Source organism: Pelophylax lessonae, assembly GCF_965119305.1.
Source record: "Pelophylax lessonae genome assembly, contig: HAP1_SCAFFOLD_197, whole genome shotgun sequence".
NCBI classification, from domain to species: Eukaryota; Metazoa; Chordata; class Amphibia; order Anura; family Ranidae; genus Pelophylax; species Pelophylax lessonae.
Genome location: NW_028120115.1, coordinates 263,494 through 279,128, shown reverse-complemented (window position 1 = coordinate 279,128; position 15,635 = coordinate 263,494). Strand labels below are relative to the sequence as shown.

At 49.9% G+C, this 15,635-nt stretch overlaps 1 protein-coding gene across 1 annotated transcript in view; it reads right to left on the bottom strand.

The window, feature by feature from the left end:
• Positions 1-1,281: 1,281 nt before the first annotated feature.
• Positions 1,282-15,635, bottom strand: part of LOC309543553 (zinc finger protein 777-like) — a 35,101-nt gene continuing 20,747 nt past the window's right edge. Inside the window, exons 4-5 of the mRNA XM_082276025.1 lie at positions 2,451-2,513; positions 1,282-1,423 (exon numbers count right to left, since the gene is read on the bottom strand). Coding sequence (XP_082132151.1) covers positions 1,338-1,423; positions 2,451-2,513 — 149 coding nt within the window. The 3' untranslated portion in view covers positions 1,282-1,337. The remainder of the gene's footprint in view (positions 1,424-2,450; positions 2,514-15,635) is intronic.

Here is a 15,635-nt window from a genome sequence, read left to right as displayed (position 1 = left end):
GCTAAAGAAGCTGAGGGTAAAGGTGATGGACTGGCCAAGCATGTCTCCAGACCTAAACCCTATTGGGCATCTGTGGGGCATCCTCAAACAGAAGGTGGAGGAGGGGAAGGTCTCTAACATCCACCAGCTCTGTGATGTCATCATGGAGGAGGGGAAGAGGACTCCAGGGGCAACCTGTGAAGCTCTGGTGAACTCCATGCCCAAGAGGGTTAAGGCAGTGCTGGAAAATAATGGCGGCCACACAAAATATTGACACTTTGGGCCCAATTTGGAGATTGTCACTTAGGGGTGTACTGACTTTTGTTGCCAGCGGTTTAGACATTAATGGCTGTGTGTTGAGTTATTTTGAGGGGACAGTAAATTTACACTGTTATACAAGCTGTACACTCACTACTTTACATTGTAGCAAAGTCTCATTTCTTCAGGGTTGTCACATGAAAAGATAGATGGGAGGGGTGTACTTACTTATGTGAGATACTGTGTATTGGGAAATATCTGGAGTGCACAGAAGTAGTGTAAGGATCGGCATCATCTCGACCCATATCTGCCTATGGATACCAGGATCATTTATTATTTTAGATATTTATTGGAGTTATTGATTTATATCGGGGTTGCGCTGATTTCTCACATTTCGGTTCTCCCGGTCCGGTAATCCTGGAATCCCTTTACAGTCAGCAATCGGGTCTTTATTCAAAGTAGCATAGCTTAGTCACAGACCCCACCCCCAGGGTGCTGATTGGGCAACTGAGTAACGGATGAGATCATCACTCTATTGGTACTCCTTCCAGCAAGCTCCCAGTGTTAGTCCAAAGCAGTGTGATTTGGCTAAGAAGCCGTCATTCCTCTCTCACCCGGAGATCCAGGAAGGTAAAAACAAAGAAGAATAAAATCAAACAGTTTTCATGTCTAACGGGAGTTCAGTTTCCAGTCCGATCGATGAGCGGTGCGGGGGGGGGGGGGGCAGTGTATATGGGGGATTCATGAGGAGTGGCGGGGGGGGGGGGAGTTTATATGGAGGATCCATGAGCAGTGGTAATGGGGGGAGGGGGGCGTGGGGCAGTGTATATGGGGGATTCATGAGTGGGGGGAGGGGGGCGCGGAGCAGTGTATATGGGGGATCCATGAGCAGTGGGTGGGGGGCACGGGGCAGAGTATATGGGGGATCCATGAGCAGTGGGGGGGGGGGGGGGCACGGGGCAGTGTATATGGGGGATCCATGAGCAGTGGGGGTGGGGTGAGAGACGGAATGGGTGTGTAGTGTATATAGAAGACACAAACCAATTACAAAATAAAAGTTTATTAAAAGCAGCAAAAACAGAAAACAAAGACGAATATTTCTACAACTCGAAGAGATCGTCCAGAAATATTAATATATCGAGCATTTCCCACTGCGGCTGTGACTCCGCCTCCTCCAACAGCGTCTCTGCAACAGAAGAGGGGGAGAGATGAGCGTCACCCAACAGAACCCCCCCCCTCCAATACCCCCCAGACTCAGCGTCACCCAACAGAACCCCCCCCCCCTCCAATACCCCCCAGACTCAGCGTCACCCAACAGAACCCCCCCCCTTCCAATACCCCCCAGACTCAGCGTCACCCAACAGAGGTACATACTCGGGGGGGGGTTATTATACAGAGGTATATACCCGGGGGGGGGTGTTATACAGGAGGTACATACCCGGGGGGGAGTGTATTATACAGGAGGTACATACCTGGGGGGGGGGTAGTGGGGTGTTATACAGAGGTACATACCCGGGGCGGGGGGTGTATTATACAGCGGTATATACCCGCGGGGGGGGGGGGGTGTATTATACAGGAGGTACATACCGGGGGGGGTGTTGTATTATACAGAGGTACATACCTGGGGGGTGGGGGGGGGTGTATTATACAGAGGTACATACCCGGGGGGTGGGGGTGTATTATACAGAGGTACATACCCGGGGGGGGGGGGTGTGTGTGTTATACAGAGGTACATACCCGGGGGGTGGGGGTGTATTATACAGAGGTACATACCCGGGGGGGGGGGGGTGTGTTATACAGAGGTACATACCCGGGGGGGGGGTGTATTATATAGAGGTATATACCCGGGGGGGGGGTGTATTATATAGAGGTATATACCCGGGGAGGGGTGTTATACAGAAGTACATACCCAGGGGTGGGGGGGTGGTGTATTATACAGAGGTACATACCCGGGGGGGGGTGTATTATATAGAGGTACATACCCGGGGGGGGGTGTATTATATAGAGGTACATACCCGGGGGGGGTGTATTATATAGAGGTACATACCCGGGGGGGGGGGTATTATACAGAGGTACATACCTGGGGGGGGGGGTGTATTATACAGAGGTACATACCCGGGGGGGGTGTATTATACAGGAGGTACATACCTGGGGGGGGGTGTATTATACAGAGGTACATACCCGGGGGGGGGTGTTATACAGGAGGTAAATACCTGGGCAGTGTATCTGTAGTTCCATATCCAAGTCGTCTTCCAGTATCGATCGCTCTGTCCGGTCTGCAGAAATCAGAACATTCAGTAAATGTCTAATACAGAAATTCCACCCCTCACCCCCAGCAGAGCAGCTAAGAAGAGTCTGGTCTGGTAAGAAGCGATGGTCGGTGCACTGCAACTCGAAAGAAAATACTTCCTCAAAAGTCTGAAATTTAAAAATAAGACTCTGTGGGGAGGGGGAGGGGAGGGAGACTAACAGTATCTAATAGAAGAAAGTGGGAAAATCAGGGCAGCCCATGTACACAGAACAATGGCGTCCTGCCACTAGGGGGCAGTAATGAACCTGTGTACACAGAGCAATGGCGTCCTGCCACTAGGGGGCAGTAATGAACCTGTGTACACAGAGCAATGGTGTCTTGCCACTAGGGGGTGATAATGAACCCATGTACACAGAGCAATGGAGTCCTGCCACTAGGGGGCAGTAATGAACCCATGTACACAGAGCAACGGCGTCCTGCCACTAGGGGTGGTAATGAACCCGTGTACACAGAACAATGGCGTCCTGCCACTAGGGGGTGATAATGAACCCGTGTACACAGAACAATGGCGTCCTGCCACTAGGGGGTGGTAATGAACCCGTGTACACAGAACAATGGCGTCCTGCCGCTAGGGGGTGATAATGAACCCATGTACACAGAACAATGGCGTCCTGCCACTAGGGGGTGATAATGAACCCGTGTACACAGAACAATGGCGTCCTGCCGCTAGGGGGTGATAATGAACCCATGTACACAGAGCAATGGCGTCCTGCCACTAGGGGGTGATAATGAACCCGTGTACACAGAACAATGGCGTCCTGCCACTAGGGGGTGATAATGAACCCATGTACACAGAACAATGGCGTCCTGCCGCTAGGGGGTGATAATGAACCCATGTACACAGAGCAATGGCGTCCTGCCACTAGGGGGTGATAATGAACCCATGATAATGAACCCATGTACACAGAGCAATGGCGTCCTGCCACTAGGGGGTGATAATGAACCCATGTACACAGAACAATGGCGTCCTGCCACTAGGGGGTGATAATGAACCCGTGTACACAGAACAATGGCGTCCTGCCACTAGGGGGTGATAATGAACCCGTGTACACAGAACAATGGCGTCCTGCCGCTAGGGGGTGATAATGAACCCATGATAATGAACCCATGTACACAGAGCAATGGCGTCCTGCCACTAGGGGGTGATAATGAACCCGTGTACACAGAACAATGGCGTCCTGCCGCTAGGGGGTGATAATGAACCCGTGTACACAGAACAATGGCGTCCTGCAGCTAGGGGGTGATAATGAACCCATGTACACAGAGCAATGGCGTGCTGCCACTAGGGGGTGATAATGAACCCATGATAATGAACCCATGTACACAGAGCAATGGCGTCCTGCCACTAGGGGGTGATAATGAACCCATGTACACAGAACAATGGTGTCCTGCCACTAGGGGGTGATAATGAACCCATGTACACAGAGCAATGGAGTCCTGCCACTAGGGGGTGATAATGAACCCGTGTACACAGAACAATGGTGTCCTGCCACTAGGGGGTGATAATGAACCCATGTACACAGAGCAATGGTGTCCTGCCACTAGGGGGTGATAATGAACCCATGTACACAGAACAATGGCGTCCTGCCACTAGGGGGCAGTAATGAACCCGTGTACACAGAACAATGGCGTCCTGCCACTAGGGGGTGATAATGAACCCATGTACACAGAACAATGGAGTCCTGCCACTAGGGGGCAGTAATGAACCTGTGTACACAGAGCAATGGTGTCTTGCTACTAGGGGGTGATAATGAACCCGTGTACACAGAACAATGGTGTCCTGCCACTAGGGGGTGATAATGAACCCATGTACACAGAACAATGGAGTCCTGCCACTAGGGGGCAGTAATGAACCTGTGTACACAGAGCAATGGTGTCTTGCTACTAGGGGGTGATAATGAACCCGTGTACACAGAACAATGGCGTCCTGCCACTAGGGGATGATAATGAACCCATGTACACAGAACAATGGAGTCCTGCCACTAGGGGGCAGTAATGAACCCGTGTACACAGAGCAATGGCGTCCTGCCACTAGGGGGTGATAATGAACCCATGTACACATAGCAATGGTGTCCTGCCACTAGAGGGCAGTAATAAACCCATGTACACAGAGCAATGGCGTCCTGCCACTAGAGGGCAGTAATAAACCCATGTACACAGAACAATGGCGTCCTGCCACTAGGGGGTAATAATACACTTGTGTACGAGCCGCCAGTCACTCGCGCTAGCTCCCCAGGGAACGAGCGGGGGCGGGAGCTCTCCGGTGGCGGCGCACGCACGCCCCCCACAGGTGGCTGAACAAGTGACGTACCATACGTCACTTTGCCCAGCAGCGGCTGCCTGCCCCAGTATATTTGCGGTGGGCGGTTGTTATGTAGTTAAAGGCTCTGAAAAAGATCAATAGAGTTCTGCAAGGAGAAGGTTACATTGCACATCTCAGGGTACCCAACATCCAACCACCCAGAGAGACCTCAGAACACTCGGCCAATGAGAGCCATTCTTGGACTTGTCAATGACTGCAGAGACCGGGTCCCTAATATATCCTCCAAACTGGGACCCCTTTATGATTTAACATCACAAACACATTTCTGCTGCAAGATTGACTACGTAGGAAGCGGCTCTCCTAACACCGACTAACCTGACTCTAAGACGATGCACCATTATGAACCCAGCACCTCCCCCTCCTGTTATTGAGGGGGGGGGGGGGGATACCGGTGTAAAAAATGTCAATTCTCAAAACTTAAAATAATAATACCAATCTCTCGACCTCTAAGCAGATTTCCATTTGCCAACCTAGTAGGACAACACGCTGAGGCGAAACATGACTGCCTTTCTTTGATGGAATGGGAATCGGCGTCTGTCAGTCCAGTGAAGGAGACGCCCAGAACCTTAGAACCTTTCTGTAGATGGTTCCAGGTATTTAACCCCGGATGGTAAGTCGCTGGGGTCTACCTGAAACGATCGTGTCGGATCGCGGCTCACACTTCACCAGTCAGATTTTTGCAGGGGGTATGTAAGGCATCAACCAGGGATTACATCATACCCCTTATCTCCCCCAAAGTAGCGGTAAGGTTGAATGGTTTAACCACTTGCCGATCGCTGCACGACTATTTACTGCGGCGGTCAGCCCCTCACAGGCAGAGGGACGTAGTACTATGTCGCTAGCCTGTGAGGGTCTAGGGAGCAAGCGCGCGCCGCCGGAGGCACGCTCCCGCGTGGTCACGGACCCCCCCCGCACGTGTGACCGGCGGACCCAATGTCCGCCGGTCACTCAGCGATCGTCGGTGGAGAGGGAGAAAGGCAGGCGGCTGATGTAAACAAAGCCGCCTGTCATTCTCCCCTGTGTAAGAACAGTGATCATACGGTTCTGCTATGTAGGACCGTTGATCACTGTTCCTACACCTCAAGCCACAGCCAATCACAGTTAGAATCACGCCCCTAGGGACACACATAACCCCGCCCTCTCAAAAAAAGTTAACCCCTTCCCTGCCAGTGTCATTATTACAGTAACAGTGCATATGTATAGCACTGATTACTGTAGTAATGTCACTGGTAACCCCAAAAGTGTCAAAAATGTCAGTCAAGGGTCCGATCTGTCCCCCGCAATGTCGCAGTCCCGCAAAAAAAAAAAAATGCAGATCGCCGCCATTACTCGTTAAAAAAAAAACAACAAAAATGACAAAAATCTTTCCCTTTGTTAGTAAACGCAATAACTTTTGCGCAAACCAATTAAAATACACTTATTGCGATTTTTTTTACCAAACATATGTAGCAGAAAACAAATTGGCCAAAAATGTTAAAAAAATTTTGATTTGTACATTTTTTTGGGGAATTTCATATAAAAAAAATGTGAAAAATATTGTTATTTTTGCAAAATTGTCGCTCTTTTTTTGTTTATAGCGCAAAAAGTAAAAATCGCACAGGGGATCAAGTACCACCATAAGAAAGCTCTGTTTGTGGGGAAAAAAGGACGTCAAATTCGTTTGGGTACAGCGTCGCACGACCGCGCAATAGTCCGTTAAAGTCACGCAGTGCCGAATCGCAAAATACCCCCTGGTCTTTCAGCAGCCAAATCCTCCGGGGGTTAAGTGGTTAACTTTTTGAAATGGATTGTTTTTATGCACAAGAAGAGCTGTTCTGTTTATTTGGAAGAAGATCAAGATTCATCGAGGGACACATGGGAGCATATGACAAAGAGGAGGGGCTGTAATGGAAATTTTATTAGGATTAGTGTGGACATTTTTCAGGACCAATTTTATTTAGCTTGTCATTATGGCTCCCGTTGTCGGTTTGCTCTCATTAGAGCGTGCACGGGGGAACCGGAATTGAGGAAAGACTAATGGCAGTGAGAACCTTCCCTTAGTTATGTAGACGCGTTCGCTTTACATAGACATCTCCGCCGGCGAACACTCCATGCGGGGGTCTGATTGCCGGTATAGATCTATGTGTATTGCGTTGTGGAGTCAATATTGTTTTGATATCTATCTGCCTCTATGAAGGGATACACGCTCATGTCTTTCTACTGTGCCTGATCACCATAGTGGAAACCTCATGGCTCTTTCCCAGCAGATAGCCTCACGTCTATGGGAACAGTAGTATCATCGTATTAGGAATTGTTCTCTGAGCTCTGGTGAATGGGAGTCACAGCAGTAGTAGTGGCGGGAATACATGCACAGGTTTTATCAGAGCAGCGTTCACGGTTCTACACGCTGGTGTCATTGGGTAGTTAACACTACACAATGTACACTACTATGCTGCTCTGCTCATTCACGATTGTGTATTCCCCCTTTCTATTGTATATTTGAATGTACACAAGTGAGTCATTGGCTTATTCTATGTGAGTAACTTGTGTCATGTGACTGAACATTTGGAACTGATTGGCTGATGTTGTATAGCCATCACTTCCTTTTGTTGTCCCATAAATAGGCGGAGCTCCATGCCTTAGGCAGGACATTCTATGGAGCCTCCAATGAGATAGCAGGCTGTGTGTCTGTATTACTGGGTACTGCTGAGCGCTCCATTACCTTATACACGTAGCTGAGAACTGCGCTTATCACCACAACGGGATGGATTGCGCTTGGCGTATATTAATATCCAAAAGTGCATTTATTATCACAACAGAGTTATTTGTGTATCAAGCGTACATTCACTTCCAAAGACAACCCTTACACCAACAATGTGGTCAGAGCTCCTCTACAGCCCAAAAAGCTGGAATCTGTCATGAGGATCTTCCAAGAAATCAGAAGGAGTGAAGAACTTTCCTGACTCCAGAAGAGAATTCAAGGACAACCTGGTTTTTCGGTGCCAGAAAACTGGTCTGTCCAAGGATTGAGCTGACTTGTCCCATGATGACAGGGTGTTCAGTTGCAGGGATCTTGTCAGGATGGGCATGCCAGTAGACAGGATAGCTCCTCTGGGCGGACTTCTGTGCATCTTCACAGGATAATCCAAGTTCCTTCTCGAGGACTTAGGAGTTGGGCACACTTGTGCCAGATGGTGGTACCGAATGGGCCAGTGCCCAAGTTCAGTACTGCTTTGTCTTCAGCCTTCTTTGTGGCCAGGGAACCTGTGACCCTCTATCCTGACCCTGCTTGTCTTGACTACTCCCTGAACTCTGCCTGTACTGACCTCAGTTTGCTTTCTGAGCACCACTTCTGTCTGCTCCATTTGCTATTGATTGGCCATTTGCCATTGATTGGCTCCTGACCCGGCTTGTACCTTGACCACGCTTTTGACTGTGCCCCTGTACCTGATGTGTCTCGTCAGTGCATGACCTGGCCTGCCTGACTCTGCTATTCCTCCTGCTGTCACCAGGATCTGCCTGCTGGCTGTCTCTGCTTATCCACCGTCTGCTGCCAGTATACGTCTCACCTGTCTGTGGTCACCAGTACCGGCCTTCTCCTGGTTGCTGCTCACAAGCTGCTGCCCAGCCTGCCTGCTTTACTGAAGACCTGCCATATATGGACCTCCAGGTTAAACAACCTGGACGGGTACAGGGATCCTCTAGCAGAGCGGTCTCTAAACTGCGGTCCTTTGCTTACTTTTATCCAGCCCTTGGGGCATTATTCCCCCCCACTGTCAGCAACAATGGGGCTTAGTTCCAGCAACTGGCACCAATTGTGGGTCACTATTCCTTCCCCTGACCCCAACGATGGTGCACCGATCCTCCCACTGACCCAAACGATGGTGCACCGATCCTCCCACTGACCCCAACAATGGTGCACCGATCCTCCCACTGACCCCAACGATGGGGCAACTATCCTCCTACTGACCCCAACGATGGTGCACCGATCCTCCCACTGACCCCCAACAATGGTGCACCGATCCTCCCGCTGACCCCAACGATGGGGCACCGATCCTCCCGCTGACCCCAACGATGGGGCACCGATCCTCTCACTGACCCCAATGATGGGGCACCAATCCTCCCACTGACCCCAACAATGGTGCACCGATCCTCCCACTTACCCCAACGATGGGGCAACTATCCTCCCACTGACCCCAACGATGGTGCACCAATCCTCCCACTGACCCCCTGTTCCATTAACAGACTCTTCTCCACCTGTCAAGAGTTGTCGTTACACCAGCCTGTCCTTTCTGTCTTCCGGGGAAGTAGCAGCCCATACAGCCAAGGATACCTTCCTTAAGACAATACTCTCCTGGGTACGGTACGGTTGGCCTGCAACTGTCACACAGGATTATGAGCCTTACTTCCGTAGGCGTCTGGAATTAACTGTGTCTGGCAACTGTGTTTTATGGGGAGACCGAGTGATCGTTCCACAGACCCTCCGGAGACACATTCTGGAATTGCTACATACTGGTCATCCCGGGGGCACACGTATGAAACAAAAGGCCCGAGGCTATGTGTGGTGGCCGAACCTCGACTCCGATATCACGACATATGTGAATGCGTGTGCTGGATGTGCACAAACTGCGAGAGACCCTCCTCGAGGGTGCGTCCAGCCCTGGACTTGGCCCACGGTTCCCTGGTTTCGCCTACACTTGGACTTTGCAGGCCCGATCAGAGGACACACCTTTTTGATCATTATTGATGCCCATTCAAAGTGGCCTGAGGTCGTTCCTGTTACTCAGCCAACGACTAAGGCGACGATTTCCATACTGTTACATCTCGCTGCTACGTTTGGATACCCCAGAGAAATTGTCACAGACAACGGTGCACAATTCACAAGCCAGGAGTTTCAGGGTTTCCTGACTGCCCACAACATCAAACACAAGTTGACCGCACCTTACCACCCGGCTACAAATGGTCAAGCAGAAAGGTTTGTACAGACCTTCAAACGCTATTTCAAAGCTACTGTGGCTACAAGTAAACAACAGTCCCTGTCACCCCAGCAGCTGGACTCCTTCCTTTCTGCTTACAGAACCACACCACATGCAACCACTGGGAAAACTCCAGCTGAACTTCTTTTGGGTCGGCAGCCATGGACTGTTTTGGATATGCTCCGCCCTCAAACGGTCCAGGAACATGTACGGCAGTCCCAAGACAAGAGGGTCGAACACGACGAGATTCCCCGGTTTACAGCCCAGCAAAAGGTATGGGCCCGATCTTATGGCGCTTCCAACACTCGTTGGATTCCTGCTATCGTCGCAGAGACTTTGGGACCCAAAATGTATAGGGTCTGCCTGGAAGATGGTTCCATTTGCAGAAGGCATGCGGACCAATTGCGTCCTCGTTCTCAGCTGCCCGAATCCCTGACATCGGCTGCACCTCCAGTGTCTCAAGGATCTGCTCCTACCGGATCAGGAGGCATTGAGACTGATGCTTGGGGAGACTCTGAACTTTTGAACTCAGCTCCAACAGAGCCCTCCAGCCCTGGTCCAGAGGTCTGCTCACCCTCTGAGCTAGGGAATCCCCTCTTGGCCCCGCCGGTGTCCATTCCGGCCAACCCTGCTTCCTCCAGCCCCGAGTCGCTGGGTGCCCGTCCTCAACGACACTGTCGCCCTCCTGACCGGTTTCAAATGCAAGACCGGTTACGAGACTTTCGACGGGCCCGCCGAAAGTGATCCGCTGCCATTTTCTCCCCGGAGCTTCCCTGGAAGTTGTTCTCACATCCGGACATGGAAGAAACCATGTAAATCTCCTGAGTTGGAGGACTGTATTGGACAATTATGAGTTACTGTTTTATGCCTGTTCTTGTTTTGTTGTTTTTTTTTTTTTGTTTTTTGTTTTTTTTTTTAGGTATGGATGGAAGGTGTTATACCTGAAGGGTTTCACATGTACTGTCACTTTAAGGCTGGCTCCACCCAGGAGTGATGACAAGGGTCAAGGGGCAGAGTGGCCATCTTTAGACACATGTAGAGATGTATGATATGCAGAGCTGTCCTGTAATGCTGTACAGTGAGTCCTGAATAAACAACCGTTGTTCCAGACCAGAGTCCTGTGTCTCTCACAACACGGAGAATATAACACCCCCAACGATGGTGCACCGATCCTCCCGCTGACCCCAACAATGGTACACCGATGGTCCCACTGACCCCAACAATGGTGCACCGTTCCTCCCACTGACCCCAACGATGGTGCACCGTTCCTCCCACTGACCCCAACGATGGGGCACCGATCCTCTCACTGACCCCAACGATGGGGCACCGATCCTCTCACTGACCCCAACGATGGGGCACCGATCCTCTCACTGACCCCAACGATGGGGCACAGATCCTCTCACTGACCCCAACGATGGGGCACCGATCCTCTCACTGACCCCAACGATGGGGCACCGATCCTCTCACTGACCCCAACGATGGGGCACCGATCCTCTCACTGACCCCAACGACAGGGCACCGATCCTCTCACTGACCCCAACGACAGGGCACCGATCCTCTCACTGACCCCAACGATGGGGCACCGATCCTCTCACTGACCCCAACGATGGGGCACCGATCCTCCCACTGACCCCAACAATGGGGCAGAGATCCTCCCACTGACCCCAACAATGGGGCACAGATCCTGCAACTGACCCCAACAATGGGGCACCGATCCTCCCACTGACCCCAACGATGGGGCACCGATCCTCTCACTGACCCCAACGATGGGGCACCGATCCTCTCACTGACCCCAACGACGGGGCACAGATCCTCTCACTGACCCCAACGACGGGGCACCGATCCTCTCACTGACCCCAACGATGGGGCACCGATCCTCTCACTGACCCCAACGATGGGGCACCGATCCTCTCACTGACCCCAACAATGGGGCAGAGATCCTCCCACTGACCCCAACAATGGGGCACCGATCCTCCCACTGACCCCAACAATGGGGCACCGATCCTCCCACTAACCCCAACGATGGGGCACCGATCCTCTCACTGACCCCAATGATGGGGCACCGATCCTCCCACTGACCCCAACGATGGGGCACCGATCCTCCCACTGACCCCAACAATGGGGCACTGATCCTCCCACTGACCCCAACAATGGGCACTATTCCTCCCATGGACACCGATAGGGCACTATTCTTTCCACTGACACCAACAATAGGACACTATTCCTCCCACTGATACCAACAATGGGGCATTGTTACTTCCCCTAATTCCAATCATGGGGCATTGTTTAATCCCACTGACGCCAGGACATTTTCTACTCCCAATGGGCACAGTGCGGCCCTCCCCTTAAGTCTGAAGGACTGATAACTGGCCCTTTGTTTAGAAAGTTAAGAGAGGGCTGATCTAGAAGAAGCAGTGGATGTTCTGGTGGTTCCATGGGATCAGTACATCCTGAGCTAAGCCTTTCCTGCCCGGAAACGTCTTCCTCCTCTGCTTCACAAGACTGAGGGCATTCCAGTGCTCCTCATAGCTCCAGATTAGACCAGGTGGATGTGGTACTCTGATGCAATCAAACTCCTGGCAGACACCGTGGGCTCTTGCTGATCATCAGGGCAACTTTGGCACCCTGCTTCAGGGTCACTGGCTTTACCGGTATAGCAAGTTCTTAGATTCAAAAGCATCTTTGAGTCCCTACGAAGCTGAAAGCTAGAGGTCTACTATCCACAAGCTCTACCATCGCACCTTGAAGGCAGACTTTGCTTGGTGCTGAGCAAGACATTTTTTATCTCTGGGACAAATCGTTTTAACAAATGGACCTGGACCAGCATTTGGCCCTTGCACCATCAAGGGTCATATCTCTGCACTGGAAATCTTGTGCCAGGGACTGCTGGCTTACCATTCTTTGGTTAAGATATTTGTACAACTTGTGTGTCCTACGGGGCTCTGCTGTGTCTCTATGGGATCTGACTTTAGATATCTTAGCTCTTCAAAAACTTTTGAGATTCTACTCTCACTCATAAGGTTGGGTTTCTACTTGCCATCACATCTGCAAAAGGAGTATTTGAACTCTTTCTGGTCTTACATAAGGACAAGGTGGTGTTGAGGCCCAGAAATTTCATCCTTCCTAAGGTGGTTTTGGCCTCTCACCACAACGAAAACATCGATCTTTTCACCTTGTATCCAGCTTCTGTTCATAAGAAGATCTCCCCGAACTTCCTTCCTTCTTAAGGTGGATTCGGCCTTTCACCTCAACCAGGACAATCTATCTTCTGACCTTGTGTCCAGCTTTTGTTCAGAAGATCTCCCAGAACTAACTTCCTAGAGGTGGTAACCAAGACATCAATCTTCTGTGTCCAGCATCGATTCATAAGAAGATCTCCTAGAACCTACTTCCTTCTTAAGGTGGTTTTGGCCCTTCACCCAGGACATTGATTTTCTGACCCTGTGTCCAGCTTACATAGTTACATAGTTTGTGAGGTTGAAAAAAAGACATCAGTCCAACCTATGATGTGTGTGTGTGTTTGCTGTTAACCGCACATTGTATACCCCTGTATGTTGTACATTGTATACCCCTGTATGTTGTACATTGTATACCCCTGTATGTTGTACATTGTATACCCCTGTATGTTGTACATTGTATACCCCTGTATGTTGTACATTGTATATCCCTGTATGTTGTACATTGTATACCCCCTGTATGTTGTACATTGTATACCCCTGTATGTTGTACATTGTATACCCCTGTATGTTGTACATTGTATACCCCTGTATGTTGTACATTGTATATCCCTGTATGTTGTACATTGTATATCCCTGTATGTTGTACATTGTATACCCCTGTATGTTGTACATTGTATACCCCCTGTATGTTGTACATTGTATACCCCTGTATGTTGTACATTGTATACCCCCTGTATGTTGTACATTGTATACCCCCTGTATGTTGTACATTGTATACCCCTGTATGTTGTACATTGTATACCCCCTGTATGTTGTACATTGTATACCCCTGTATGTTGCACATTGTATACCCCTGTATGTTGTACATTGTATACCCCTGTATGTTGTACATTGTATACCCCTGTATGTTGTACATTGTATACCCCTGTATGTTGTACATTGTATATCCCTGTATGTTGTACATTGTATACCCCCTGTATGTTGTGCATTGTATATCCCTGTATGTTGTACATTGTATATCCCTGTATGTTGTACATTGTATACCCCCTGTATATTGTACATTGTATACCCCTGTATGTTGCACATTGTATACCCCCTGTATGTTGTACATTGTATACCCCTGTATGTTGTACATTGTATACCCCCTGTACGTTGTGGTCTTTAAGGTGCCCATCTAATAGTTTTTTGAAACTGTCGATGCTCCCTGCTGATACCACTGCTTGTGGAAGAGAATTCCACATCCTTACTGCTCTGACAGTGAAGAACCCCTTACGTACTTTAAGGTTAAACCGCCTTTCCTCTAGTTTTAGGGAGTGGCCACGTGTCTTATTGTATTCCCTTTCTCTGAATAGTTTGTTCCTTATGCTAGGGTCGCCAGTACAGTATTTGTACATTGATATGATATCCCCCCTCAATCGTCTCTTCTCCAGAGAGAATAAGTTCAGTGCTTGTAGTCTTTCCTCATAGCTGATGTCCTCCATTCCCCTAATTATTTTTGTTGCCCTTCTCTGGACTCTCTCCAGTTCCAGCACATCCTTCCTGAGGACCGGAGCCCAGAACTGGACAGCATACTCCAGATGTGGCCGGACCAGAGTTTTGTAGAGTGGAAGAATAATCTCTTTATTTCTGGAGTGAATCCCCTTTTTTATACATCCCAGTATTCTGTTGGCTTTGCTTGCAGCGGCTTGGCATTGCATGCCACTGCCAAGCCTGTTGTCTACCAGTACCCCCAGGTCCTTTTCCATCCTAGACTCACCCAGAGGTCCCCCCCCCCCCTAGTGAGTAGCTTGCTTTCTGGTTTCAGGGACCCAAGTGCATTACTTTACATTTTTTAACATTAAACCTCATCTGCCATGTAGTTGCCCACCCCATTAGCTTCCATTCAGAAGATCTTCCCGAATGTACTTCCTTCTTAAGCTGGTTTCGGCTTTTCACCTCAGCCAAGACATCTATCTTCTGACTTTGTGTCCAGCTTCAGTTTCTAGGATCTCCCAGAACTTCCTTCCTTCTTAAGGTGGTTTTGGCCCTTTACCTCAACCAGAACATTGATCTTCTGACCTTGTGTCCATCTTCCATTGATCAGAAGATCTCTCTTCATTGAGTGGATGCAGTTCACTCTGTGCAGGTTTTCTGGTCGGAAACACTGGTTCTCTCTGTCACCCCCGCCTCCTGTAAGGGGGAACCTGTTTCTTGTTCAAACAAACCATTATTCAAGCTTAAGCTCTTGGGGCTCAGGTTCCACCATTCCCTGGATAGGCACACCCTCTATGGATGGGCTCTTCGACATCAAGCAACTGTTTCCCAGATTTGGAAGCCTGCCACCTGGCCTTCTCCTATGTTCTTCAAGGAGGAAGTTCAGGCCTCATCTGATGCCAGCTTTGGGTCTAAGGTCCTCCAGAGGGCTCCTTCCTAGAATAATAGGTCCACTGCCTGGTCTTCTGCTCCCACATTTTCCTAAGTCCTACCAGTTGGAGTTTTAGGCTATAGCTGATGCCAGTTTTGGGCGTAAGGTCTCCCAGATGGCTCCTTCCTAGATTAATATGTCAACCACCCGGTCTTCTGCTGATACGTTCTCCTAAGTTCTATCAGGTGGATCTGTAGGCCTCACCTGAAGCCAGCTTTGGGTCTAA